The sequence below is a fragment of the Eumetopias jubatus genome, unplaced genomic scaffold (assembly GCF_037043125.1).
Source record: "Eumetopias jubatus isolate StellerSeaLion01/CBP00866 unplaced genomic scaffold, mEumJub1_p1.0 scaffold_3, whole genome shotgun sequence".
In the NCBI taxonomy this organism is placed as follows: domain Eukaryota; kingdom Metazoa; phylum Chordata; class Mammalia; order Carnivora; family Otariidae; genus Eumetopias; species Eumetopias jubatus.
The window spans coordinates 58,287,385-58,315,019 of NW_028274809.1; the positions used below are offsets into that span (position 1 = coordinate 58,287,385).

General features: G+C 39.0%; 1 protein-coding gene across 2 annotated transcripts in view; it reads left to right on the top strand.

Moving 5' to 3' along the window:
• The window catches only part of GPR155 (G protein-coupled receptor 155), a 44,423-nt gene that overhangs the window by 8,424 nt on the left and 8,364 nt on the right, over positions 1-27,635 (top strand). For both annotated transcript variants that reach the window (XM_028122539.2, XM_028122545.1), the window contains exons 3-12: positions 4,440-4,839; positions 6,785-6,950; positions 7,846-8,001; positions 9,978-10,061; positions 10,649-10,766; positions 14,674-14,758; positions 14,847-14,937; positions 16,329-16,539; positions 21,406-21,510; positions 26,100-26,236. In XM_028122539.2, coding sequence (XP_027978340.1) covers positions 4,440-4,839; positions 6,785-6,950; positions 7,846-8,001; positions 9,978-10,061; positions 10,649-10,766; positions 14,674-14,758; positions 14,847-14,937; positions 16,329-16,539; positions 21,406-21,510; positions 26,100-26,236 — 1,553 coding nt within the window. The remainder of the gene's footprint in view (positions 1-4,439; positions 4,840-6,784; positions 6,951-7,845; positions 8,002-9,977; positions 10,062-10,648; positions 10,767-14,673; positions 14,759-14,846; positions 14,938-16,328; positions 16,540-21,405; positions 21,511-26,099; positions 26,237-27,635) is intronic.

Consider the following 27,635-nt stretch of genomic DNA (forward strand, 5'->3'; position numbering starts at 1 on the left):
TGAAGCATTTAACTATATGCCATTAAATAATAGAATGATCTTGTCTGGGTCTTTGTGTTGTTTGCTAGGGATTGAAGCCCGGCAGGAATCAAAATAGGAGCCGCAGTGGGTGGCTAATTTTGTCTTTTAATTCCTCATAGTAGGATTCTCTCCTCTCCCCAAGAGCTTTATTTGTAACTGTTAATTAGTTAGAACTTAACAGTTGATATAATCATTATAAATCTAATTTGTTAGTATAGGTCACTGCTTTCATATATGTCTTTCATATTTGAAAAACCATCTTTTGATTGGTAATTAAAGCACTGCCAATTAATAGATAAATATTGTAACTTTATGCAAATGAATGGCAGAAGTGGACTGAAATTTCCACATTAAACCCTGTGCTTCTCGTGATTTGACCATTATTTACTTATTCCCAATTTTTGCTCTCCCACTAGATTGTACCTTTTTTACCTTCATCTACCTGTTCACCTGACTCAAAATGCCCTACTAGTAACCTGCTTTATAAATATTCAGTGTGAAAAAAGAAAAAAAAAGGGTATAAAAAGAAACAAGTCTAAGAGAGAACAATTAGATATAAATTGCTGTGTGTTACAAAATACATTTTTACTTTGAAAACTTTGACATTCATTGATGTGCTAATTGCATTCAGCAAGTATTTTCAGATTTGCTCAGCCCTGTGCTGGGGCCTGGGGGCTCTGAAGCAATGCCTTCCAGGAACTTAGAACGGGATGAGGGGGCACTAATAGGAAACAAGGCGCCAGAGCCATCCAGAGGCGGGGAGGTCCATGACAGAGATTGAAGACTGGGGGGAAGCACTGGTACCTGAGACAGGCCTTAAACTGTAGGCAAGATTTAGGTAAGAAAAGAGAGACTTCAAGAAGTTGGGGAATGATGATCAGCATGTTGAACTCGTAATTATGAACCCGGTGTTAGTCCGGTGTAACAGTGGTATTAAACTGACTGCTGGAGGCTTTGCCCCAAGGAATAGTGAGAGATGAACTGAGTAAGGGACCCATTGCAGAGACTGGACTGTGAATGTCAAAAAAGCAGCTTTATAGCTGTTCTTGTGGGAGGTGAGAACGGTGGGAAAATCAGAAGTTTTGAAAGTTAAGATTTAGATGATATTGTCAGCAGTGAATAAAATGGATCAAGGGAGTGGTCAAGAAAAACCAAAAGAATATAAGTTGGTAAACACATTAGTCCAATTTTGAGATTTTTGACTAGTGGCTCAAGAGGAGAAAATAGAAAAGATCTGGCGAAAGAAGAGAGGACTTGGTGGTGGGTTAGCCATAGATAATAAGACTGCTGCTCAAATTTGCATTGAACTTTTAAAATAATCTAAAGTCCATTATCAGATGGTGATTAAGTGCTAGAGTGCCGGGAAAGGAAATTTCTAGAAAAAGGCATTAACCTAAGGGTCTCTGTGCGCTGAAAGTCGTCAAAGGAAACACCTTATGCATTTTATTTTGGCCACTTAGGGAAAATTCTTGAACTCAGACTGAAAACACAAGGCTTTTCCAAAATATATTCTCTATTTAAAAAATTGAGTGGGGGGGGCACCTGGGTGGCTCAGTCGTTAAGCGTCTGCCTTCGGCTCAGGTCATGATCCCGGGTTCCTGGGATCGAGCCCTGCATCAGGCTCCCTGCTCGGCGGGAAGCCTGCTTCTCCCTCTCCCACTCCCCCTGCTTGTGTTCCCTCTCTCACTGTCTCTCTCTCTGTCAAATAATAAAATAAAATCTTTTAAAAAAAAAATAAAAAATAAAATAAAAAATTGAGTGGTGGGCAGGTATTGAAGCCTTTCTCTTAGAGATGGAATACCTGATCAGAAGGAGCGGAGCAGTCTAGAAATAGTTATCAAAAGTGATGCTTTTTTTTTTTTTTACTTAAAAGATGAAACCTTATGAAACATGAAAGAAAACCACTAAGAGATATAGAGCTCGTATATCTAATTTGGAAGTCAGTGGAAAGAATTTGTGAAATTTTATGTAATCAAATATGTTGTGTTTAGCCTCTGCTTCATTTCAGGGATATTATAAACCCCTGTATGTGCTTAGCTGATAAAAAAAGGGAATGGAATCCTACCCAAAAGTAAGTTTTAGCTAATGAGAACCAGGTAGACCTCTAAAGGTTATATAATCTAGTTACATAACTTTAACAGGACATGTGCATGACATTAACTGAACCTACGTATCCTAAGTAAACAAATATATTTTCCTACCTGTGTAACTTTATCTTAATGTAAACTGAGAAATCTAATCTTTTACATTTTTTCACATGATTGCCTCTGTCTTTGCTAGTGACTGTGGCTATTCTTTTTTTTTTTTTTTTTAATCTTTCTTTCTCAGCCTCCAATCATCTGTGAATTATCCTTTATATGTATTAGGTTGAATTTTGAAACTCATTGCCAAAAATGTGCCTGGAGACCAGGTTGCTTACTCCAAGGCTCTAAGTTGCTCTGATCAACCCAAGACCAGGGCACCAACTGTCATGTCCACCAACAAACAGCTAGAAATCTAATCCAACCCACCTACCCCCCTTCCAAGGAGACTTATTTTATGACTGGTTAGGTTCTAAAGTCACGATGTATGGTCACATCCTCGAAAAATCCCTTAAGTCACCCACAAAATACAGCACACATACTCTGTGTATATCGTGCCATCTCTCATAAGTCTAACACAGCCAGATTTTTTTCTCTAGCATTGTTTTTCTTCAGCGAACAAGTGAAGTATTTAGTTTGCATTTGGGAACATGCCTTATGGGGGGAAAAATGAATCTTTTGTTTTCCTAAGAGAGTGTAGTTGAATTTGTGTTAGCTAAATGTGCGCTGACATGACTCTACTATATTCCACTCCCGAACATTCCTTAGATCCACCTTTTCATTCCTAATTCTTCAGCATCTTCACTGGGTCTTCCTAAAGGCATTCATTCCTTTTCATTCCCCTCAAATGGAGGCTGTTTATTTTCTCTTCACCTGCATCCTGCATATGGGCGGAGCTGGCCTGCTCATAGCCACCATGTATCTGTACCTCTGCGAGGCCATTATTCTCTGCTCTTTTGTAGGAACTGCTTCTTTGGGGTTCATACTGCCTACCTAGTCTGTTCATCCTCACTGCTGTCGTCTGCTGACCTCATTCTGATCATTCCTCCTCATTTGGTGAAGACTTTAATATCTGACTCATTGTCATCTTCTTGACCCCCAAGTTTTGCCATTATCTTTTTTTTTTAAAGATTTTATATTTTTATTTGACAGAGAGAGAGTACAAGCAGGGGGCGGGGCAGGCAGAGGGAGAGGGAAAATCAGGCAGAGGGAGAGGGAGAAGGAGGCTCCCCACTGAGCAGAGAGCCCGACACTGGGGCTCAGCCCCAGGAGCCTGGGATCATGACCTGAGCCAAAGGCAGATGCTTAACCCACTGAGCCACCCAGGCGCCCCTGCCATTAGCTTGTTTGACTTTAGCATCCATGTGAACTACCCATTAAGTCCTGTCCCTTCTCAGTCCCTGACTTCTCCAACTCCAGTGATGTTTTCCTCTACTCCCTTTGAGCCACCAACTCCCACAGCACATCCTGGACCTAGGCATCTGGGAAATATTAAGTGCAATAGTTCAACTATCTGACTTAATCTCAACTCCTGACCTTCCGACTACTCGTCATTTTTGGACTTCGGAGGGACCTCCAGTCCCTGACTCCTCTGCTTTTTATCTGAGAGCCACTTGCCATCTTCACTTCTTTTCCATGATAGCTTGGACTCTATCCCTTCAGTGCTCTTTATTTCATTCATTGTCTCCTACTCTCTCCTCCACCCCCGTAGTGTGGCTTTGGTTCCCCACTCCAGTGAAACGTCTCTCAAGGGAATCAAACCACAACCACCTTGTTGCTATTACTACTTAAATGTTTAATTCCTTACTAGATTTGTATTTGGAATTTAAGAATTCTATGATTCTGCCCTTTTTTTGAGACTAGTCTTAGCCTCTACATAGTAAAAATCAGTGGGTTTCACAAACAATATATTTTTTTAAAGATTTTATTGATTTAAGAGAGAAGGAGAGAGAGGAGGGGGGAGGAGCAGAGGAAGAAGCGGACTCCCCACTGAGTGAGGATCCTGCCATGGGGCTCTATCCTCTAAGACCCTGTGATCATGACCTGAGCCGAAGTCAGATGCTTAACTGACTGAGCCACCCAGGCACCCTTCACTAACAATTTTTTAAAATCGATTATCATTTTATAGGCTAAATATCATTTAATATAGTGTATTTTTCTTCCTTATAAGCTTTATTACTAAAATTTACTTTTCCAAAGTAGACTAATGAGGTCATTGTGCACTATTTATATTAACTTATAATGTTATAATTAAGTATGAAAAACATTATGTACATAATTTATTAATGCATTTCTGTGGTAATCAGTTTTAAAGCAGTTTTAATTCGTGTTTTGCAGTTGAAGCTTTATACCAAACTACATACCCAGAATATCTCCAGTACATTTACTTGGTGGCGCCCATATCTCTTATGATGTTGAACCCTATAGGATTTATCTTCTGTGAAATCCAGAAGTGGAAAGACACTCAAAATGCTTCTCAAAACAAAGTGAAAATTGTAGGACTTGGACTTCTGCGTGTATTACAGAATCCAATAGTATTTATGGTTTTCATTGGTATTGCCTTCAATTTTATTCTTGATCAAAAGGTGCCCGTATATATGGAAAATTTTCTAGATGGACTTGCAAATTCTTTCTCTGGAGCAGCTCTATTTTATCTTGGTCTTACAATGGTGGGAAAAATAAAGAAACTGAAGAAGTCAGCATTTGTTGTACTAATTCTTCTCATCACAGCTAAACTGTAAGTTTCATTTATTTAACTGGGGGACTGTACTTTGTGAAAGTCTTATTTAGCCAGTTCATTAAATGTGTCTGCAACTATTTTCTCTTTTAAGTAATCTGATAGTAATACTCCCTCCTAACTGAGTAGTTGTGATTTAAAGGAAAATGTGATGTTGGTATATTGTGGAAGGTTGTTGCCTTATTCTGTGTAGGTTATTCTTTCCATTTTACTGCCAGAAGATAAAGACAATTGGTTTCCCTTTAACTTTTATATAATTTTACTTAATATCTCCTAATGTCCCAGTTTGATCATATTTTTAAAGGAAATTTTATAGGATTTCTGACTTTTCCAAATCTTTTAAAACCCTATTGGTCATGATGGAAACAATAATTTTGAATGAAGCCTTTTTTCATAAATTTGGGCAAAATATTCTATAATTCAGTGGGTGGTCGAACTTTCTAAATAGGAATGTCCATGCAAATGATTACCAACTATCTAATCCTAGCCTATCAAATAAAGTTTTTATTAGTTCCTTAATTAACAGTTCTTCAGCTTACTTAGTTCATTAGCCATGGAGTTATACTTCATGGTGTAGGTGACATGATTTTACTGCGACACTACCCCAAGGCACTTGGGGCATACTTAACTATTGAAATTAGTTCTTGTATAGGCAGTTAAATTCATGAAAGCAGTGCAATATGAAATAGTGTCTATATTTTCAAAATAATAAAAATGAATATAACTTTTGAAAATTATTTATGGTGTGGTGTTATGTTCATTGGAAGCAAAGTATTAGTATTGCCGCAGTAATAAATATGGTTCTAATGTTAATAGTATTGTCAACCTCAACTTAGAAGTAGTATTTAAATATTCTCATTTTAAAGATCTTTTTTCTTAAAAAAATCTTTTTTCTGTGTCTTTGATCCCTATTAGATATTTTTATCTATTTTTTAAATTAAAAAATACAGATAAGAGCAGTTTTTTTTATTCCATACTAGAGCATATCTCTAGGTGCTACTGTGACAATGTTACCAACCCTGGCCTCGTTCTTTTTAAAGGAAAGCTTCATTAGCTCAGCTTCCCTTATATGCTCTTTCTATGGAATCCTGAAGGATTTGTTTAATAATTGACTCTCCACCAGGTCTGGGTTTCACTACTTTTCTGCTCTAGCTCGGTTGTTTCAATTCCTCTGCCAAACCCTTTTGTCTTTACAGTGATGAAGAGGTAGTTGTAAGATGCCTGTTTTTCTACTGGCTTTCAGAGTCTAATCGAGTCGCACTGTTATCAACACCTGAACCATTTAAACCCCAAATCATGATAAAGATCAGGGGTTCTTTCCAAAAAGAAGTTTGGTAATTTTCTTGAAAAAAAAGTTTGCTCAGATTATCAATCTTTTTTTTTTCTTTTAACATTTCAATTTTCTAGTAGAGGAAACAAGAAACAGCAACTACAGTTATAACTTTTAAAAATTTTTTTGAGAGAAAATGATTTGTAGAACCAAAGCTGAGTTTTTTTCTTCCTAATCCCTGATGTTGAAAGCATTTTTTTTAAAGATTTTATTTATTTGAGAGAGAAAGAATGAGAAAGAGAGAGCATGAGACGGGGGAGGGTCAGAGGGAGAAGCAGACTCCCTGCCGAGCTGGGAGTCCGATGCGGGACTCAATCCCAGGACTCCAGGATCATGACCTGAGCCGAAGGCAGTCACTTAACCAACTGAGCCACCCAGGCGCCCTTGAAAGCATTTTTTTAAGAATATTGTTACACCTAAGTGGCTCCAAGTTGAACTCTTGATTCTTTCAAAACGTTCACAAGTAGGCATGCAGAGAATAGGTGCATGCAAATAGATATACCTTCTGGGCAGGAGAAGAAGAATAACCTAATGCCAAGTTCAGTATAACAATCGCCCCCTTGGGGACCGGCATACTTTGATATCAAGTGAATGACCCATTTCTTGTTTTTTCAGCCTGGTGCTTCCACTTTTGTGCAGAGAAATGGTGGAACTCTTGGACAAGGGCGACAGTGTAGTGAACCATACAAGTTTATCAAATTATGCATTTTTGTATGGTGTCTTTCCTGTAGCACCAGGAGTGGCTATCTTTGCAACACAGTTCAACATGGAAGTAGAGATTGTATGTATATACTACTTTCTAAGTTCGATTGTATGGTTAGTAGAAAAATGAAATTTTAAAACACAGAAATCAGCCTTCTTTTATGAGAATTTGATAGGTGAAAGCTACTTCACTGTAAATAAGGAAGCATCATGTAACATCAGGTAATAGTTATTTAATCTGGGGTCTTTTCTCAGTCATCACTTTTTTCATTAGTCTTTTTTAGTTTTAAATATTTTATTGTTGTACTTCTGTGGAAACCTATGAGTTATTTATAGAATGGTAACTTTTGAAATTTTAGATAAAAGAAAATCTGTTTCATTCACTGTTAATTCACCAGATGTAAAACACCACATAATCAATTGCAGTAAATAGCTAAAATCAATTAACACCAAATTATTAACAGTGTCTAAGCATATTGCACGTTATCTATAGCATTAAATGTTTTTGAAATAAAACCTGAAGGAACTAAATTGTTTAACAAAGGTTAGTTCTGTTATTTAATCTGTAAAATGTTTACTGTGATTTTTTTTTTCAAATTGATTTTATTGCCCTGTATTTTATGAAATAGTGTGGAAGGAAACTGGTCATCAGTTTAATTAGATCATTAATATGGTTTACTTTCTAGAACCTAGAAGATAACCATCAGCTTGGGATGTTTAGTTCTGGTTATGTGCAAATATTAATTGAGCGTAGAGTGGAAGAGGAGCCAAAGGAACTTAACTGTGTTTTCTTTTAAGGACTCTCAGAAAGGGGGAATATAGTATTAGAGAACATGCTGGAATTTATGATGTCTTTTTCCCGACTCTTGCTTTTATTTTAGAATGCCTTAGTGTGCTGTGGCTATTTAAAATTTAAGGGTCATTGTTTAATTGAGACTATGACCCTTTTCTCAATTTGATTTCATTTTTTGCAGATAACCTCAGGGATGGTAATAAGCACATTTGTGTCTGCACCAATCATGTACGTTTCTGCCTGGTTACTAACCTTCCCCACTATGGACCCTAAGCCATTGGCGTATGCCATCCAGAATGTTAGTTTTGATATAAGTATTATCAGCCTTGTCTCCTTGGTAAGTACGTCTCACTGTAAATATGAATGAAAACGACAGAATGAGTTTGAAAATAGCTTGGTAACAGAAAGTTAGGGATTTAAAAATCTATTTTAAAAATCTCTTATGCAAGAGTGAAAGCTAAAGCCTGCCCATAAAATGTAATATCAGCCTTCTGAGTTGTGTCTTTCCTTTTGAAAGTTAGGGTCGTGGAGCAGACGAGGCATGAGATTTAGTCAGACCTGGATTGACTTTTGGTGCTATCACAAACTAGCTGTATATCTCAGCCTTTCTAAGCTCCAGTTTTCTCAGCTAGGACATAGAGATACAAATTTTACCTATTTCCATGGTTTTTTTTTTTAAGGATTACATATGACAATATATGTGAAAAGCATCTGCAAATGGCACATCGCTCTACGAATACTATTAGTATTAGCTAATTGTAGAATCATGGGGTCGGGAGGGATGTCCAACCACCCATTTAATGCTAATGAATCTTTCTGGAGGAAAAAAAAAAAGGAGAGAGAAATCTAGTTCAAATTAAATACTTAAACATTTGACAACTAGAGTATCTTGTAGCTCGAGTTGCTTATGGAATTCAAGCAGTAGTCTGGCTGGAAAAAAAAAAACAACTTTACTGTTAAAGGAAGGAGGTAGAGGTGAACATGTATATGGACAACAAATAAATGTGTAATGTAATTTTTGGGAAATTTCACTTCTGTTACATATTCTTAAAATGTGTGCTCTTTGATAAGAGGACAGTCTAGGGAGAGAGATGATAGAAATTTTGATTGATAGGGAGGGGAGAAGAAAGAAGGAAATCACCCAGCATACTTAGCTGGCCACTTTAGAGGGAGAATAGAAACCCAGTCCTTATAAATAAGAGGAATGCAAGACAATTCGTCTTAAGCTGGGCTATCTGCATTGTTTGAAGTAAGACTGCCTGGAATTTAGATAACCGCATGAGCCAATGGTGGAGTCAAAAGAAGAAAACTTGGAAGAATGCGCTGTAACTGTGTCTCCCACTAAAGATCTTTTCCTAAATAGTTGACTGTGAGCCTGTCCTACCCCAGCCACCCAAGGTAGGGGAAGTTAGAACATGGCCTTGATCAAGGCATTAGTCCTTAAAGACCCTGTCATTTTTTTAAAAGATTTTATTTCTTTATTTATTTGTCAGAGAGAGAGCAAGCGAGCACAAGCAGGGGTAGCGGCAGGCAGAGGGAGAAGCAGACTCCCAGCGGAGCAGGGAGCCGGATGTAGGACTTGATCCCAGGACCCTGGGATCATGACCTGAACTGAAGGCAGACACTTAATTGACTGAGCTACCTAGGCGTCCCAACCCTGTCATTTTTGAAGAGTTAATTTACGATAGGATCTCTCCATGCTTTGATTTCCCCAAAATATAAATGACATATGATTATTAGTTTCAGGAGTACATCGTAGTTATTCAGTATTTTTATACATTATGAAATGATCCCTGTGATAAGCCCAGGTACCATTTGTCATGATTCGAAGTTATTGTGATGTTACTGACCGTGTTCCCTATGCTGTACATTACATCCCCAGGACATACTTGTTTTATAATTGTACTTCTCAGTCCACCTCTTCTGTTTCACCTGCCACCCAGCTCCTCCCCCTCCTGGTGACCAGCAGTTTGCTATATCTATGAGTCTGTTTCTGTTTTGCTTTGTTATTCGGATTCCACATAGAAGTGAAATCATATAGTAGTTGTGTTTCTCTGACTTGTTTCACTTAGCATGATACCCGCTAGGTCCATCCATGTTATTGCATCTCCATGCTATTTATTGTTCTTTGGGTATGGTAATTTACCTTAATATTATTTGGGGAACTAGGCAGATTAAAGTAAATAAAATATTGGAATTTCTTTCTGAACCAAGATAAAGAGAATCCTTTAAAGAAGCTAATTGATGAGTTATTTGATAAGTAGTTATGAAGGTTAAGGAGACTGAATAACTTTTGAACCTTTTGTCTTTAAGATCTGGTCTCTGGCTATTCTTCTTTTGAGTAAGAAATATAAACAGCTCCCTCATATGCTTACAACTAATTTACTCATCGCTCAGGTTAGTAAACATACAGATACTTAGAACTATGCTTTTTTTCATTGATTATTCTACTACAGAGGAGAAGATTATGTGGCTGGGTTTTCCCAGTTATAAAGTTGAAAGTATTTTTTTACCAATTGCAATCCATTACAACTTGATTACAATTAATTTATCCCTAACTTATTATACACCACCATAGGTCTTGAACTGTATAAAGTTGAGGCTAATAGTGGCGTTCAGGGATAATTTTGCATTTTTTGATAGAAATAACTGAATCACTAAAAATTGAACTCTTACAATCTTATTCTTCTGTCAAATCTTTGCATGTCTCAAATTATAATGGGAAGAGGTTTAGCATTTTTTTTATGTAAACCATTACTAAATATAGGGTTAGTATTTAAAATGCTGTTTGTTTTAGTTGAATATGTATGCTGGTAAAGACTATAAGAAGGGCTTTTATCATAAAACTTGAAGTTTTAGTATAGCTAGCATGATAATTACTCAGCAGTTATTTAAAATGAATAATTACAATGAATTTGCCATGAATAAAACAGTTGTCTGACTCCCGTGAATATGACTGACTTTGTTCATAATTTCTTCTGCAGTCTATTGTCTGTGCCGGAATGATGATCTGGAATTTCGTTAAAGAAAAAAATTTTGTTGGACAAATTCTGGTGTTTGTTTTATTGTACAGCTCCCTCTATAGTACCTACCTGTGGACAGGTAAGATGGATCATGAACGGAAACTGAGGTCTTCCATCGTGAGAAGCTATCTGAAGTCTCGTAATCCAGGACTAATGCATCCTCTCAGGCCCTTCTGCTCACTAGCACAGGCAGTGTGCAAAGCCAAGTTCCGTTTCCACGGTATAGAGAAATAGTACTCTATTTCTGCCCGGATGCAGGGGGTTTCCAGTCACATGGGTCTTTTTCCTTGGAATCTTTGGCTCTTGGCCACGGTCAGCACAGCTCCCTTTTGGAAACAGCAAGAGATCAGGTACTAGAGGCAAGTGGAGAAAGGAGGGAGAGAATGGCAGAGATGTATGAGGCATGTGAGGTATGTCCGAGAGCTCACTATCAAGAGTGCAGCTGAACTGAGTGAAGAATTCTGTCTCTGCCTCCAGCAGGTAGCTTAACTTTTGCAATCTCAGTTTCCTCATCTGTGAGACTGAGTTATCACACCTTACAGACTTATTTGAGAACTAAATGGGATATGGATATTTATGCCTGGTATGCGGTAGGCAGTCAACAACAAGAACTATATTACTAAACAGCAAGGAAAGTGGTTATAGGAGAACAAGAAACATAAGGAATAAAAGGGTATGGAAATACAAGAGTACCCAGTAAGAAAGACTATTTCTCATTTCAACTGGCTCCAAAAAAGACATTCAAATATTTCAGCATATTGTCATTTTGAAGTAGAGTGTTTAATTTGGATGCGTACATTCTGGTATGTTTGTGAAACATTCTGTGTGGCTGTTTTGCATTCACACCACAAATGTGAACCTATGCAATGGCACATAAAAGGAAATTGTAGCACGGTAGGGCTGATTATAACCACTGTTAGGAGGCAGGTGTCAGGAAGTGGCTTCAAGGGACAAGCCTTTGATTTCATGCCTTCAAGATCAAAAGCAGGGCTCATCTAAGTCAATAGCCTTTTGAAGTGAAGCAACAATGTGGTGAGGAATTATAGAACGAAAAATTCAGTACAAACAGGAGAAGGTGTGTGCTTTTTAAAGGCATGTATCTGTAACCAAACCAACGTGAGTTCGCTCCTTGGTGAGTCACAGGTAGAAACTACACCAAGTGAGTTTTTGCACAAAGGAAACTTTATTTGCTACAAATAAGGAGATCATGGGGAATAACTTCCAAAACTGTGACTCCCCGAGCAAGGGTGAATGGGTTCCTTTTGTCTAGGGTTAGGGTGAATATTTAGATAGGGAAGACTTGTCATCGTATGTGTCGATGTGGGCATCAGGTCACACGTGCACGTTAAGGAGATGTGCCTGTTGGTCATCCCAGAGGTCCCTCCGTAGTCCATCTGCACAGGTGCGAGTTGGGGATTTTGCTCAAACTGGTCTGGGTGGCCTGGGCCACCTGTTGCTTCCTCCATTGCTTGAGGGGTAGTTTCAGTTTGCATCATGCGATGTTATGCCTGTGGGGTCCTTTGCCTAAATTAAGCTGGAAAGAAGAACTTAAGGAAAAATGTGGGACAAAGTTATATGGGTACAGGCAAATGAGCAGTAAAGGTCAGGTCTTGGGATCTAGCTAGTGACACATCTTGTGTAGCATTAGAGTTTTCAGGAGATGTCAAGTAAAAGGGCCTGAAGACTTTTTTTTCCCCAGATACAGATGGGCAATTTGATCTCCAATACTTAGGTTTATTAAGGTTAATTAATAGGAGAGCAGCAAATAGATCAGTGTATCAAAAATCCCCAAGTGTTCCAGAGACCTTGTTCTGAATTCCTGGATCCCAGTGAAGGTGCCCTTTAACCGTGAGATTATTATGCTATAACAGAATTTTAGACCTAAAGTGTCATTTTAAATCATCCCATTCATTCATTTTCAGTTTCACTCGTTTGCATACCATCTTCACAATTTTTGCCGTGTCTGCATGCCACTTGTCCTTTTTTTATTTTTCCTTAAAATTCACTCACTTTTTTTACTTAAATAAATTGAGCCTTATATTAATAAAATCCCAGGTTTCGTGTGCTAGTTTTTCACATACATGTTAAAATAAATACAAAACTGGTCAAAAAATTTCACCCTTATACCACCTATAGTCCCTTACACTTTGGAAACACTGGTGTAGTGTAAGTTCTTTATTTTTCAAATGAGTTCAATGAGACCCAAAGAGTTTAACTGATTCAAGCAGGAACTCTCACACAGCTTCTGCCAGCAAACCAAGAGAGACCCAGGGCTAGTCTTTGCATAAGGCAAGAATGATGACCTTTAGAACTTCAAAGAGTGCCCTCACTACCATAACAGTTGGCACACTGTTGTGTACCTTGTTTCTCTGGCACTTTGAAAACCTAGAACTATAGAGTGCACAAATGTATTTAGGAAGGAGCAGGGGTATTAAAATACCTCTTGAGCTTGAGTAAGGTGTGGGTGCCCTGTAAAGAAAAACAATTCTCAAGAGCCTCCATGTTCATTTGTATTATTCTAGCACAGTGTTACTTAATCTGTACAATGTTAGGTCTGGGTATGAGTTCCTTATCTATAGCTAATATACAGCTTTAAAACCGAAGCAGATTCACAGATGAGAGTCCCAATTACAAACTCAGTAATTCTAATTAGCAACATTCATGACATGACAAAGGATCTTGTTTTGCTCATCTGAATCACAACTTGAAATGTAAAATGGAACTCATTTCTCTGGTTAGGATTTTTTTTTAGCGTGACTTGCCTTTACTTTCTTGTGTGGGCTTATGACTGGTTCATCTCATTGCTTTTCTCTCTTCAGACTACCACAGAACCTTCACTTGGACCATGTGTTGTGATATTTGGCCTTCACTTGGCTCAAACTTAATGTTAAACCAAATGTGAGCTCTGAGATCATGAGACAGTGCTTTGGTTATAAGATGGGCATCTAGATGATTATCATTGAAAATATACCAAATACGGGGTGCCTGGGTGGCTCAGTTGTTAAGCGTCTGCCTTCAGCTCAGGTCATGATCCCAGGGTCCTGGGATCGAGCCCCGCGTCAGGCTCCCTGCTCGGCGGGGAGCCTCCTTCTCCCTCTTCCATTCCCCCTGCTTGTGTTCCCTCTCTAGCTGTCTCTCTCTGTCAAATAAATAAATAAAATCTATAAATAAAAAAAGAAAAATATACCAAATAGGCTTAAAATTTCTCACAGAAATTTCTAGATCCCACAGAATATGTCTTAAGAACCCTAGGGGGTCCATGGATCTGAGTTTTAGGAAAACTGATAGAGTTTGTAGTCCTGCTCTGCCCTCTGCTGGCTATGTGGCTTGGGCAAACCCTTGCATACCTATCTATAAAATGAAGGTGTTAATTTAAAACAGTGATCTCCTCCAACTCTGAAGTTCTAAGATTCTGTAACTATGTAGGATTTATTAAATAGGATGTTACTTGTATAAGTAATTGGGTTTAAGATAAAAGGAACGCTCAAGAGCTTTAAAACATTTGTTTTTGTATTAAGTATTAATATTATATTAATATTACATTATATTTGTATTAAGATCTGTCCTTTAGACTTGGGGCATTTTCCAAAAATTAAACCTGGGTAAGAATTGCCTATACTTTCTTTGCACCAGCAGAGTGAGGGTATTTTTATTTTTAGACTTGTTTGGTATCCAGTTAAAATTTTTTCTTAACAAATATATAGATTCCAACACCGGTCAAAAGAATAAGCTGATTTGGGATTTTGAAAACGTCTTCATATATAAAACAAGAAGATTTGAGTAAAGAAATAATACAGGAGGGAAAACACGAATGATTTTGAGACAAACTTGCTTCAAAATATTGGGGACAGTATTTATTTAGAAAGAGTAAATTCTAGGGCCTAAACCACAGACTATCATTGAAATAAGCTTGGTTAAAATTCTATGAGGTCTGACCAACATCGAGAGTAATTATCTACCTTTCAACTTCTGTTTCTTGTTCTTAGGCCTTCTGGCAATTTCTTTGTTTCTTTTGAAAAAGAGAGAGAGTGTACAAATTCCTGTTGGAATCATCATAATATCTGGCTGGGGGTAAGTTGATAGTTTTCTGCTGGCTTACATGTTTCCATATACATGGTTACTCTTCATCCTCTCGTTCTTTCTCTAAACCTTATCACAGAATTCCTGCTCTTCTTGTTGGTGTTCTTCTGATAACTGGAAAACATAATGGAGACAGCATTGACTCAGCCTTCTTTTATGGAAAGGAGCAGGTACGAAGAGGTTACAGTTCTGTTCTTGGGAACATCTCTTTTTCGCTTGTTCCTGTGTTTTGCTATACTTACATTAAAAGTTATTTTGAAAATCTTTTTTTTAAAATATTTATTTATTTATTTATTTAAGAGAATGAGAGAGAGAGCGCACATGAGAGGGGGGAGGGTCAGAGGGAGAAGCAGACTCTCCGCTGAGCGGGGAGCCCGATGCGGGACTTGATTCCAGGACTCCAGGATCATGACCTGAGCCAAAGGCAGTTGCTTAACCAACTGAGCCACCCAGGTGCCCTGAAAATCTATTCCAATTTGCTGCATATCCCACTCTGCAGTCCTATATCACTTTAAGTCACAACTCAAACTGTGGTAAAGATTTTATAGGTCTACATCCGTTTTTGGTTTTTTATTTTTAAAGATTTTATTTATTTATTTGACAGAGCGAGAGAGCACAAGCAGGGGGAGCAGTAGAAGGAGAGGGAGGCTTCTCACTGAGCAGGGAGCCCAATGCGGGGCTCGATCCCAGGTCCCCAAGCCGAAGGCAGACGCCCAACCATCTGAACCACCCAGGCGCCCCTACATCTATTTTTAGCTGAGGATCTCCAAATGCTTGAAACTTACTGGGTCTTCTTAAACTCACTTATGAATTATGTTTCCTCTACTGGAGGAAAGAGTGATTAATTTAAAGCTATTTAATAAGTTAGCAGTAATAATAAAAGCCATGTTCTTGACTTTCAATCCTATTATAAATATAAATTTAAGAACAGTAAGTATCTGGGGAAAAAGGTGCTTGAGAAGCCATAGTGTATCTGCTGATGAGAATTCTCTAGGGTTAGGACCCAAGGATGTGTGTTTAAAACAAACAAACCTTCAAAAGATTTTGGTTTCTTATCCTCTTTTTTCTGTTTTGTAGTTTTGAATTTTATTGGGTTGTGAGAATAAATAAGATTACACATATAAAAGAGTTCGACTAGTGCTGCCATTTGTTAGTATTCAATTAGTATTAGCCAGAATTATTTATGGTTAGTATTATTACCGTAACAGTCTCTAGTTGAAGTACGCTTGAATTACAGATTAAAGCAAGCAAACACTTTGAAATAAAAAAGGTCTGTAAGCAGTCATTTAGCTTACTTATAGAGGAAACCAGTGACACTGATGGATAGTGATGGATAGAAGCATCTAGAAATCTTAGGATTCCAAGCAAATCCTAATTTCTCTTCAAGTAACCTACTCCCTTTCATATTCTTACTCTCTTTGGAAAACCACTGTTCTAGAGCATTTATAGCTGTGGAGATATTGCATTTCCCACCAAACAAAAGTTCCCTTAAGCTACTCTACTAAGATGATCAAGCTGGGACTGTGAAAAGTGGCCTAATGTCTCTTTGCAATTTTGGCAGATGATCATCACAGCAGTCACCCTGTTCTGCAGCATCACGATAGCTGGCATATCACTCATGTGTATGAACCACACCACCCAAGCAGGACACTATGAAGGTTTCGACCAGTCTCAGAACCACAAAGCAGCAGAGCCTGGGAACGCCGCTTTTGAGGAGAGTCCAGTGCCAGCAAATGAACCAGAACCTTTTACAAGTTCTATCCCAGAAACAAGTATGATCCTGACATATAAAGAAATTCCTACGTGCCCGCAGAGCATGTATCCTAAATGTTTTGCTTCAGGGAACTCTCTTGAACTATATCTTGACTATCACGTGTATTTGTCAAATGAGGGACTTGAATAATAGTCAATAATAGAAAGAGCTTGTGAGTTCTTCATTAAGAGTCACATTAATAAATCTTTTATGAGGATAATCTTATGTTAAATCCTAAAACTTCTTTGGACCTGAGAGTTTAGGAGAAAGTAACAACTGAAGGAAGTCCCTTTCTAGGAAACTAAGCACTTAAAACACTTGTAAACTGGACAATAGTGTATCAGGTGAGCACCATCAATAAAATGAACTCCAGGAGATCTGGTTAAGCAGAGTCAGTAATAGTCAGGAATAGGCAAACCATAGTCTGCAGGCCAAATGTGATTCACCACCCGGTCCTGTGTGGCCCAAGAGCTAAGAATAATTTTTACATATTTAAAGGTTGAAGAAAAATTTCTAAAAATTTCTAAAACTTGGAAGCTATATGAACTTTAAATTTCCGTGGTCATAATGTTTTATTCGAAACCACCTGTGCTCATTCATTTATGTATTTTCCCTGGGCTGCTTTCACGCTATGTTGGTAGAGTTCAGTCATTCATCAGAGACCCAGGGGCCTGTAAAGCCCAAAATATTTATCATCTGGTCCTTTACAGCAAATGTTTGCCAATCCTCTAAGTAAACATATGTTCCTAACTAGTAACTTTGTTAATAAGTGTTAACAACTGTTGTGGGATTTGCTTCAATTTGTGAAGGGAACTCAGCAATAGAGTATGCATTTTGGATTCATTGGTGCATGTGGAGATTTCATAGACATAAAGCATTGTGCCTGGGAGTGTAAGGGCCGGTACCTATTTTGTTCAGAGACTTTGTGGCATATAGGGATGACTGATCTCAAAACTATTAATTGTAAATGTCAATAAGTGAATGATTAAAAAAAGAGAGTAAGATTTTTAAAAATTATCTTTGTTGTAAAAAGAGGAAAATCCCACAGATCTTACCATTTTATGTTGCCTTCTCCGCCCTCTCTCCCTTCCTCCATGCCAAACTGAAAGTATAGAGGACAGTGGCTAAAAACGGGGACTGGAGCCAGACTGCCTGGGTTCAAGTACTGACTCCACAGTTTACTGCTCTTTGATCTTGGGCAAGTTCCCTCTGCCTCAGTTTCCATATCTGATGATGATAATCCTTACTTCATAGGACTATAAGGTCCTATTACACAAGACTGTAGTTTGCCACCTCCTGACTTACACCATTATCCCTGCCTCGGTCAGGACTCCTTTAGTTCATATTATTAATGGTGCTTGCTCATTTTTTTGTTAGATCCTTTGTGATTTCAGCATCAGAATTTCATTCTTTTGAGCCCTTTTGACCATTTTCCCTTTTAAAATGGAGGTTCAAGGATTCTCTTTATGATGTGTTCACTAAAATTTTACAAGTTGCTTTCTCTAAGTCTAGAGTACTTTTCTGATGCTGCCCAGTACCCTCTCCTTCCTCACTTCCTTTGTCGACAGCTACAGTGATCCTGGAAAGGATCCTGCGGACCACCGCTCTAGCTGGCTCTCTGTGTCTTCTTCCCCCATGAGTGTTTCAGAACTGGCTACAGAAGGCCTGACAATGTGTGTGGGGAACACAAAACAAAGTGTCTTAAGACCAGAGCCTTTTGCTGCCACCATTACCTGTATTTTATTTTTAAAGATTTAGTTATTTATTTTGAGAGAGAGAGTGCAAGAGAGCAAGTGCATGTGGGGTGGGTGGGGGGCAGAGGGAAAGAATCTCAAGCAGACTCCCCACTGAGCACAGAGCCTGACATGGGGCTCAATCTCACGACCCTGAGATCATGACCTGAGCTGAAGGCAGACACTTAACTGACTGAGCCACCCAGGCACCCCTCTATCTGTATTTTAAAAATAGCAAATAAAGTGCACCATAGATGTTCTTTAAACTCAGTCATCAGGGGGCGCCTGGGTGGCTTGGTCATTAAGCGTCTGCCTTGGGCTCAGGTCATGGTCCCAGGGTCCTGGGATCAAGCCCTGCATTGGGCTCCCTGCTCTGCGGGAAGCCTGCTTCTCCCTCTCCCACTCCCCCTGCTTGTGTTCCCTCTCTTGCTGTGTCTGTCTCTATCAGATAAATAAATAAAATCTTTAAAAAAATAAATAAACTCAGTCATCGTCATCTCCAGCCGGAAAACCAGCTTGTCCTATAATGTAAATAAAGAGCCAGAGGACAGCTATTGCTTGGTTCCATAGGAAATCTTCCTCAGTGTTTCTATTTCCCTCTCCTTGTATCTCACTGTTTTATAACTGCTGTTGAACCTATCTGTACAACCCACTAGACTATAAATGCTATGACTGATTTGCCCAACATTATAGCCTCGGCACCTAGCTTGGTATCAGTCTTACTGTGTTTAGTAATATTTGTTAATGGATGGGTAGATGCATGGCTGGATAAGTTACACCATGATTTTCTTTTTTTTTTTTTAAGATTTTATTTATTTATTTATTTGAGAGAGAGAGAGCACAAGCTGGGTGGGGGGTGGCGAAGGTAGGGGGAGAGGCAGAGGGAGAGGGAGAAGCAGGCTTCCCGCTGAGCAGGGGGCCCGACACGGGGCTCGATCCCAGGACCCTGCGATCATGACCTGAGCCAAAGGCAGATGCTTAACTGCCTGAGCCACCCAGGTGCCCCTGCACCATGATTTTCTGAAGCTACCCTACAAATTGCCATGGCAAAGTACTTGTTTATTTGCCTGTTCACCCATGTTCCGAGGGGAAGATCTGTGTGGTTATTCCCCTCCTGCAAATCCTGCTCTCTTCTGCTTTGCTAGTAGTGTTAACATGTAACACATTTGATGTCCAGCCTGGCTTCCCCAAATCTCGGTTATCCAAAATAGTTCACTCACCTCTACCCCTTGCTATGCATTTGTCAGAGACCCATGATTTGCACATGTTGTAAGTGTGGAATTATGACTAAAAGAGAAATTAACCTATTAACATTTTAATATGAGATCAAAGGCTTAGTTATAAAAGAGAAGGCTAATAGGCTAGTTATGTATCCTTCTTATGTTAGAAGATAAAAACTGCCATAGCACTTTTTGTGGTGGCTGTAATCATGTGTGAGTACGCGCGTGCATGCCCTGTATGTATGTCATTGCAATGGGCTGGCTTTATATCTGTTTTCTGAACAATTTCATCTTAGCTGACTTAAGCCTTCAAATTTCTGAAGATAGGAGGGCTGGGCCAGATGATCTCTGTATTTTCTTTTCTATTATTCTGTGGTTCTATTTTAACCTTGAGATGGCATCATTATCTTAAATTTAGAAAGACACTTGTAATAGCTTATTATAGATTGTAGTTTTTATACTTTGAAATCTTTTTCTGTTAAGAACACTGCTGAAGAATTAAGTCATATTATCAATGAAAATTTCAGCCTAGACATTATTCCTTTTTCTAGCATATTAAATTTTAATACAATTTATCACTGAACTTATTATCTATTATAATTCACATCAGAAAAAAAAGAAGAATCCATGTCAAGGAGCACCATGTCTTATATCTGTGTTTAAAGGACACTGTATGCATCCTCTGACTATGTAGGAGAGAAACTATAGCTCTCTAGCAGATGTCTCAGTGAACTTCCATAAACCGATCTACCTATAAAGCAGCAAGAGATTTTCAGCAGTGTATGTTTGAAAAGACAAAAGAATAGAATTGTTTTGGCTGCATTTTCTAGACTAGTAGGAAACACCTTCTTGGGGTGCCTGGGTGGCTCAGTTGGTTAAGCAACTGCCTTCGGCTCAGGTCATGGTCCCGGAGTCCCGGGATCGAGTCTCACATGGCTCTTGGCTCAGCAGGGAGCCTGCTTCTCCCTCTGACCCTCTCCCCTCTCGTGCTGTCTCTCTCTCTCTCTCTCTCTCTCTCTCTCTCAATCTCTCAAATAAATAAATAAAATCTTAAAAAAAAAAAGAAAGGAAACACTTTCTTGAAAGAAGCAAGTCTTGAGCTGAGCATAAAGGAGGAGAGGATTTCAAAGACTTAACAAGAGTGGGAATTGCACACGTGTCTAACTAGGTCTGCAGACCCGAAAAGGCATGGGGTTTGTGGAGGACACTAAAGAATTGTCCGGAAAGAAGGAAGATGCCTTGTTGGACAGTGAGGATGGTTGGATAGGGTAAGAGGGGCCAAGTCCTCAGGAGCTTTCAAATTCAGGCCAAGGAGCTTCAATTAACTACAGTAAACAATAGAGCGTTAGTGCGTGTTTTTTTTTTTTAAGATTTTATTTATTTATTTGAGAGAGAGAGAATGAGAGATAGCGAGCACGAGAGGGAAGAGGGTCAGAGGGAGAAGCAGACTCCCCGCTGAGCAGGGAGCCCGATGCGGGACTTGATCCCGGGACTCCAGGATCATGACCTGAGCCGAAGGCAGTCGCTTAACCAGCTGAGCCAACCAGGCGCCCGTTAGTGCGTGTTTTTAAGGAGTGATGAAAAAAAGCTGTTTTTGAAGAAAGTGTTTAAATTCTTAGTTCTCAAAGCACAGTGGTAACTAATAAAAGCAGCATGGATTAAAACACTCTTCTTTGTCATGCAACGAGGAGACAGTATACAGAGGAGCTGGTCCTTTGTCTGCCACTCTTTAAATGTTAACCTCCGTATAAGCACATGTAAATTCTTCTTGATAGATACCGTGTGAACACATTTCCATTATGGCTGCATGGGAAATTTGTGTGTGTGTATGAGTAGGTGGGTTGTCTTGTTTGGTCTGGTTTGGCATCTCTTCAAGTTGTCCATTTCTGTTGTGGTTGGGCCTTATTCTCCTATGTTATTTTATCTATATAGGTTGCTGCTCCTGCTCAATGGGAGATGGTGGATTGCACTGCCCATCCACCGAGCCAGTAGCAAACACAGGTGCCAGTGGGCTTGTGACTCCTTCATTTGAGAAAAGTAAGTGCCTCCAGGCTATGAGGATGGGCCTAAGGAACAGAAGATTCCTCTCCTTACACCATAAAAGATTTCAGCTCAGGATTTCATAGAAGCTACACTGCTTATGTATTCTCAAATAAGATGGGGAAAAGTGCTAATAGGATAATAATTGTGCATAGATAGGATACTCATTTAAAAAAATAAAGTTTGGGGAACCTGGGTAGCTCAGTCGGTTAAGCATCCGACTTTTGATCTCAGCTCGGGTCTTGGTCTCAGGGTTGTGAGTTCAGACACTGAGTTGGGCTCCACACTAGACATGGAGCCTACTTAAAAAAATAATAATAAAAAAATTAAGTTCTTATAATATAGTAATTGGTAGTATTATAGACACATTCTCCAATGAATTTAACCCATGTGATAATTCCAAGAAGTTTGCCCCAAGTACCATTTTTTTGGGAGAGACTTTTTTATTTTAGCAGCTGAGACTTTTCCCCCACTCATCTCCTTCAGGGCCAGGACCAATTAGTGCTTAATTACATTTTGAATCTATAGACTTTAAATATACCCTTTCTTATAAAATAAGAAAAATCTTTGAAAGTAATAAACTTTGACATACAGAGTAGTAGACTGAATTACATTTGTGGTCTGAATTTCAGGTTATTTATTTGTTTGAGCTAAAATTGGTATGTAACATTATATTAGTATAAGGTGTACAACATAATAGTTCAATACTTGTATACATTACACAGTGATCACCACAATAAGTCTAGTCACCATCCGTGACTATACAATTCACCCCCTTCACTCTTTTCACCCTTCCCTAACCTCCTTCCCCTCTGATAACCACCAGTCTGTTTTCAACCTTGCCCTAGCTCTTGGTTGTCTCTAGAACCTTTGTGATTGTCTAACCTGATTTATTCTTGATAGTCCCAGTTGTTGAGAGTGTGCTAGGACAGGTCCAAAGGAAGGGACCTAGATTCAGGCTGATTGGAAGCCAGATTCTCCAGGCAGCAGCTCTTAAAGTATGCAAATATATATAGTCCTGTGGGACCAGAATCGTACACCCTGCTGACCTCCAGACCAGGAGATCTGAAGGTATCCCCTGGGTGCAGTTGCCAAGAATCAGGGTTTCAGTCAAGTGTAAAAGATCCTTTCTGGGAGATACCAGTGAGCTGTGGCAAGGCCGAGGTGGGGGGTGGGGTTTGCATAGATGCTGTCTCTGCTTGCATCCTCCAGAGTGCTTCTGTAGCCTTTAGATGTGTGGCTTTAACCTGAAGCCTATCCCTCAGGTTAAAGCTCCTGGATGATCAAATGGGTCTTTTTCATGTGCACTCTGGGGGTGTATTTCAGTTTGCTGTCTGCGTATTGCCCAGGATATGGTATCCTGTCCAGAACTATCTTTCCAATTGTTACAGACCTGTGGAGCCTAGAAGCACAAGCCTCCCCAGCCACCAGAGGCAGGCAATTGGGTGGCCTCTGTGTGGACTGATTCATCCACCGGCTTTAGCAAGGCTGCGGGAGAGTGTTGGGTGTGGGACAGGCCTGTGCCAGGAAAGAGCATCTTGGGTGGGGCACACCTACTATTTTAGCAGAGCTGGAGTAGAGCATTCTGGGAGGGACATGCCTTGGTTTGAGCCATGTTATGTTTGCACGCACCTGCTTGCCCTGGCAAGGTAGAGGGAGAGTGTAATAACTGGCACTCTCCAGCAGCTCCATCCACAAGAAAAATTCCAGTGAATCTTTTAAGATTTAGCAGGTGAGTCTCTTTCACATATAATCTAGTCACTTCTCAAACAGCTACCTTTGTGCTGGTTCCCCAGACGGGTGAGTCCATGCATGAGCCCCTCAAAAGGAGTATCTCAGATCCCCATAGCCCTTGGGCTCCCTGGACATAAGCCCCATGTTTCGAGAAGCAGACTTTTTGGGGGCCTCATATGTCTGGTACAGGTCCCAAGAGTTGGGGTCCTGATGTGGAGCACAATCCCCTCACTCCTCAGGAAGTTCTAAGCCTGTGAGATCCTTCCCTATTGTGAGTCACTGTACCTAGGGTGAGCTTTTCGGTAAGATTGCATTTCTGCCTTTCCTACCTGGCTTGATGTGGCCATTTTTCCCTTGTTTTGGAGGAAGCAGACCAGCTAGTTTCAGTTCTTTTTAGGTGGGAGTTATTCCATATAGAGTGGTAGATTTGGTGTCTCTATGGGAGATGAGTTCAGGGTCTTCCTATGCCACCATCTTGGATCATCCCCATGCACGCACAATGGAATTCAAATTATTTAAAACAACTGAACACACTTATGTGAAATTGCAATGCACTTCCAGTTGATTAGGCTTATTTGTAATTAAGTTAGAAAGGGAAACCCCCAAAAGCCCTCTTAAGACATGGTGAAATATATGTCAACTGTATTGTTGTCAAAGGCATTTCACTTTTATATAAGAAATGTGAGGATTATAAATAAGGATGTATGCAAATCACTTAGCACAGTGTGTGGAATACATAGTAAATGCTCATTAAACATAGTTGCAGTAGTAGTGGTTGTTATTAGTCAAGCAGAGTTTATATTTGGCTGCTGTCTGCTGGCTAGCAATGAATCTTAAATAGTGGAACTCACATTTCTATAGGAAGAAGTGAAAATATATCAGATGTTGGGCCTTCACTGACTTTCTGCTAGGAAACCCCATTTGGCATTCAGTTAAACTGTCTTTCAGTTTTTGTATGCCACTTTCCTAAACTAATGTTTCTTTACTTTACATCATAATTCCCAAGGCTTTCCTCCTTATGTTTTTCTCCCTACGCAATATACCTAATAGTAAAGTCTGTCAACAAATTCAATATGTAATTTAACATTTTTTTTTGTCTCCGGAAATTACATTATGCTTTTCTTATCTGGCATTTTCTTCATTAATAATGCTGATTCCTGAAAAGTCTTTTATATAGAAGCTTCATTCATTTTCTGATCCTATTTTGTAAAAGTTATATAGAAAGACCTAAACCCTAAACCCTAACCCCAACCCCAATCCCAACCCCAACCCGATCTACTCATACAATTTAGTATCATTCCTTACACCTGAAATAAAGAAAGGCTAAAGGAAATCAAACCATGAACAAGTGAGAATTTTTAGAGTTTAGCAGTATAATTAATTCCTCATCCCCAAAACACTGGCACAGCACAAAGGCAAAATCAATGTTGCAATGTGTAAAAAAGGCAAATGAAAGATAATACAATTTATTTTTATCCATTTCTGTAATATCTGTATGCAGTATTTTAAGGCCAGGTTTATTATATATACTGATAGAATTTTTGTACACTAAAATATACACAAATAATTTTTATTAAAGTAGGATCATACTAGAGAGACAGTTTGGCAGCCTGCTTTCTTTTCACATAGCAACACTGTGCGCTTCCCCTGTGCCGTTAGCCGCAATGTTGGACCATGTTTAATGACTGCATATGTCCCTTTTTGAAAAGGGGCTCTAGGAAATACAGATTTTTATGGTTACCTTAAGGGTTAAGAGCTATAAAATTGTGGTTTTCATCTTTGACATTTTAAAATCAGACTGTATGTTAGACTAGACATCCATTTTGTAAAAAATGTTTTCCCCTGCTTTGGGGGCCATGGACATAGTGGAGCTGAGGCAGGAGAACACAGGATTCTTGAGAAAGGCCCCTCCCCTCTAGCTAGTCTAGGCCAGAGGGGGGTCATACCTGTGATTTGGACTTGCTTCTGTATGTCAACAGAATGGTGTATAACAGTTTTGATTTCTTAAAGGTCTTTTCTAAGGCAGATTTTAAACTCTTTAATGAAAGGCAAGGGGGAGTAGTACATTTGTGTTACAGTTAGCCAAACTAGGATATCCATGACCAGTATGTAGATTTGTTACAGATGAAACATGAGCTATTAATTTAGCCTTAAAAAAAGAAATTAAGATATATATATTTATAATATGTAGCTAATGGCTATAATAACAGCTAATGGCATGAGGTAAGTACCCAGTGTTGCTAAGTAAAAAAAAAAAAAAAAAGCAGGCTGCCAAACTGTGCCTTTGTATGATCCTACTTTAATAAAAAGTATTTGTGTGTTCTTGGTGTAGAAAATTCTATAAGTAGAGGGGACGCCTGGGTGGCTCAGTCATTTGAGCGTCTGCCTTCGGCTCAGGTCATGATCCCAGGGTCCTGGGATCGAGCCCCACGTCAGGCTCCCTGCTCAGCGGAGAGCCTGCTTCTCCCTCTCCCTCTCCCCCTGCTTGTGTTCCCTCTCTCGCTATCTCTCTCTCTGTCAAATAAATAAATAAAATCCTTAAAAAAAAAAGAAAAGAAAAATTCTATAAGTAGACACAGTAAACCTGGTCTTAAAAAATATATGTTACACTGTTAAATAGTGTAGAAGGGAACTATGGCATCCTACTTGTATTTTGTCAGATGAAACCACTTGACAAGTAGAACTCTCCTGAGACCACATGAAGGAGCCTTCCTCAGATTTCATCTAAAATAATATACTGATGCTGAGCTGAATGTGCATATGCGCTGGTTTGCTTCGAAAGTCATTATGAATTTAAAATGCATTCAAATAAAAAGCTCTGATTACAAATTGTTGTACTTACTGTCTTATAGATGATCATTGTGTGAGTCGCTGTAACTCCCAGAGCTGCATGTTAGTCCAGGAAGAAGAGCAGTATCTACAGAGTGGAGACCAGCAACTGACTCGTCATGTGTTGCTATGTTTACTTCTCATTATTGGCCTGTTTGCTGTAAATGTTTCTTCTGATTTTTGTTTTGGGGCCATTTCTTTAAATGTTTGGCAAAGATTTTATTCAGGCATCTGGGGGAAACTTAGTCGCTGCTTCTGGGAGGGGTGGGTGGCAACGAGGCCAATCTGAATCCTGATCTTGAGCTGTTTTGGAGAGCAAGGGGAATGAAGAATTCACAGCACTCTGCTGCCTAAATGCCCCAATAGCGTCTTTTGCTTAGAGTCGTTTACTCTATTCTCTGAACCTAAGTTTCTGGTAAAACCAGGTATCCCCACGCTGTGTATGGGGCCGCTTATTCTAATGTATTCCTTCCAGGACTGACCTCAGTGGATAAATGCCTACGTGGTCTCGCAGCAGACATTCCTCAGATAAATAAGCTTTTAAAACAGAATTTTTCATTATGAAAATAACACAACCACTTCATACAGTAGATAGTTATAAGATTACCGCCTTCTATTTTGAATACATTTTTTCATGGTTCTAATTGTCATACAGATTTATACCCTGCTTTGTCACCTATGTCTACCATTTTCATCTTGCTACATAGTTGTTCCTAACTGTTACTTTAAATGGCTCCTTAATAAACCATAGAGGAGATACATTATAATTTTCTCAACCACTTTCTTGGAGATGATTATTCCTAGTTCTTCAAAACACTTAAATAAACATCTCCATGCAATAGTTCCGTATGATAGACTCTCAAGGTTGGGAAATCTGGATCAAAGAGTACAAATATTTCGGTGCCTTTGGATGCATTCTATCAAATTGTTTTCTGAAGGAGTAGTATAGATTTGTAAAAGTACTCTCACCAGCACTGAATGTTATAAATTTTAAAATTTGATAATTTTATAAGTGAAATACAGCACTTTATTTTTTCAATGCATTTCTCTGATTACTGGGGCTTTTAGAATTAGTTTTATGTCCTCTTTTGTGAATTATCAGTTATTATTATATAATTCTTTGAGATGGTTCAAGTGTAACTTACCTAGAGATGGGAGACGGACCATATAACATATGAAGAAACCTTTTTACATGGGGATGCTTGTTACATAGAATGCTGTCAGCCAGCACCATTTTAACTGCTGCTTAAGAAAAAAAATCAAAAAGTAAGAAATGCTGCCAAGAACGGCTGCTTAGCGATGTGATTGTTTTCATTGTGTAGAACTAATTTTAAAATCAGTCCTGTCTTAGGCTAGTCGGCAGTCCTGATGTATTATGTAAGCTTCTGTATTATGGCGCATGTCTTCTTGCTTCAAGTCTGATCAAATTAGATGCTGTTTGAATGACATCTGTCAAGAGGAGAGGTTGAAACCTCTTGTTCAAAAGACAAAGCCTCTATTCTGTCAGTGTTTTTCCTTTTAGTCTTTTTCTGCCTGATTATTAAGCAGATAAGTTATTG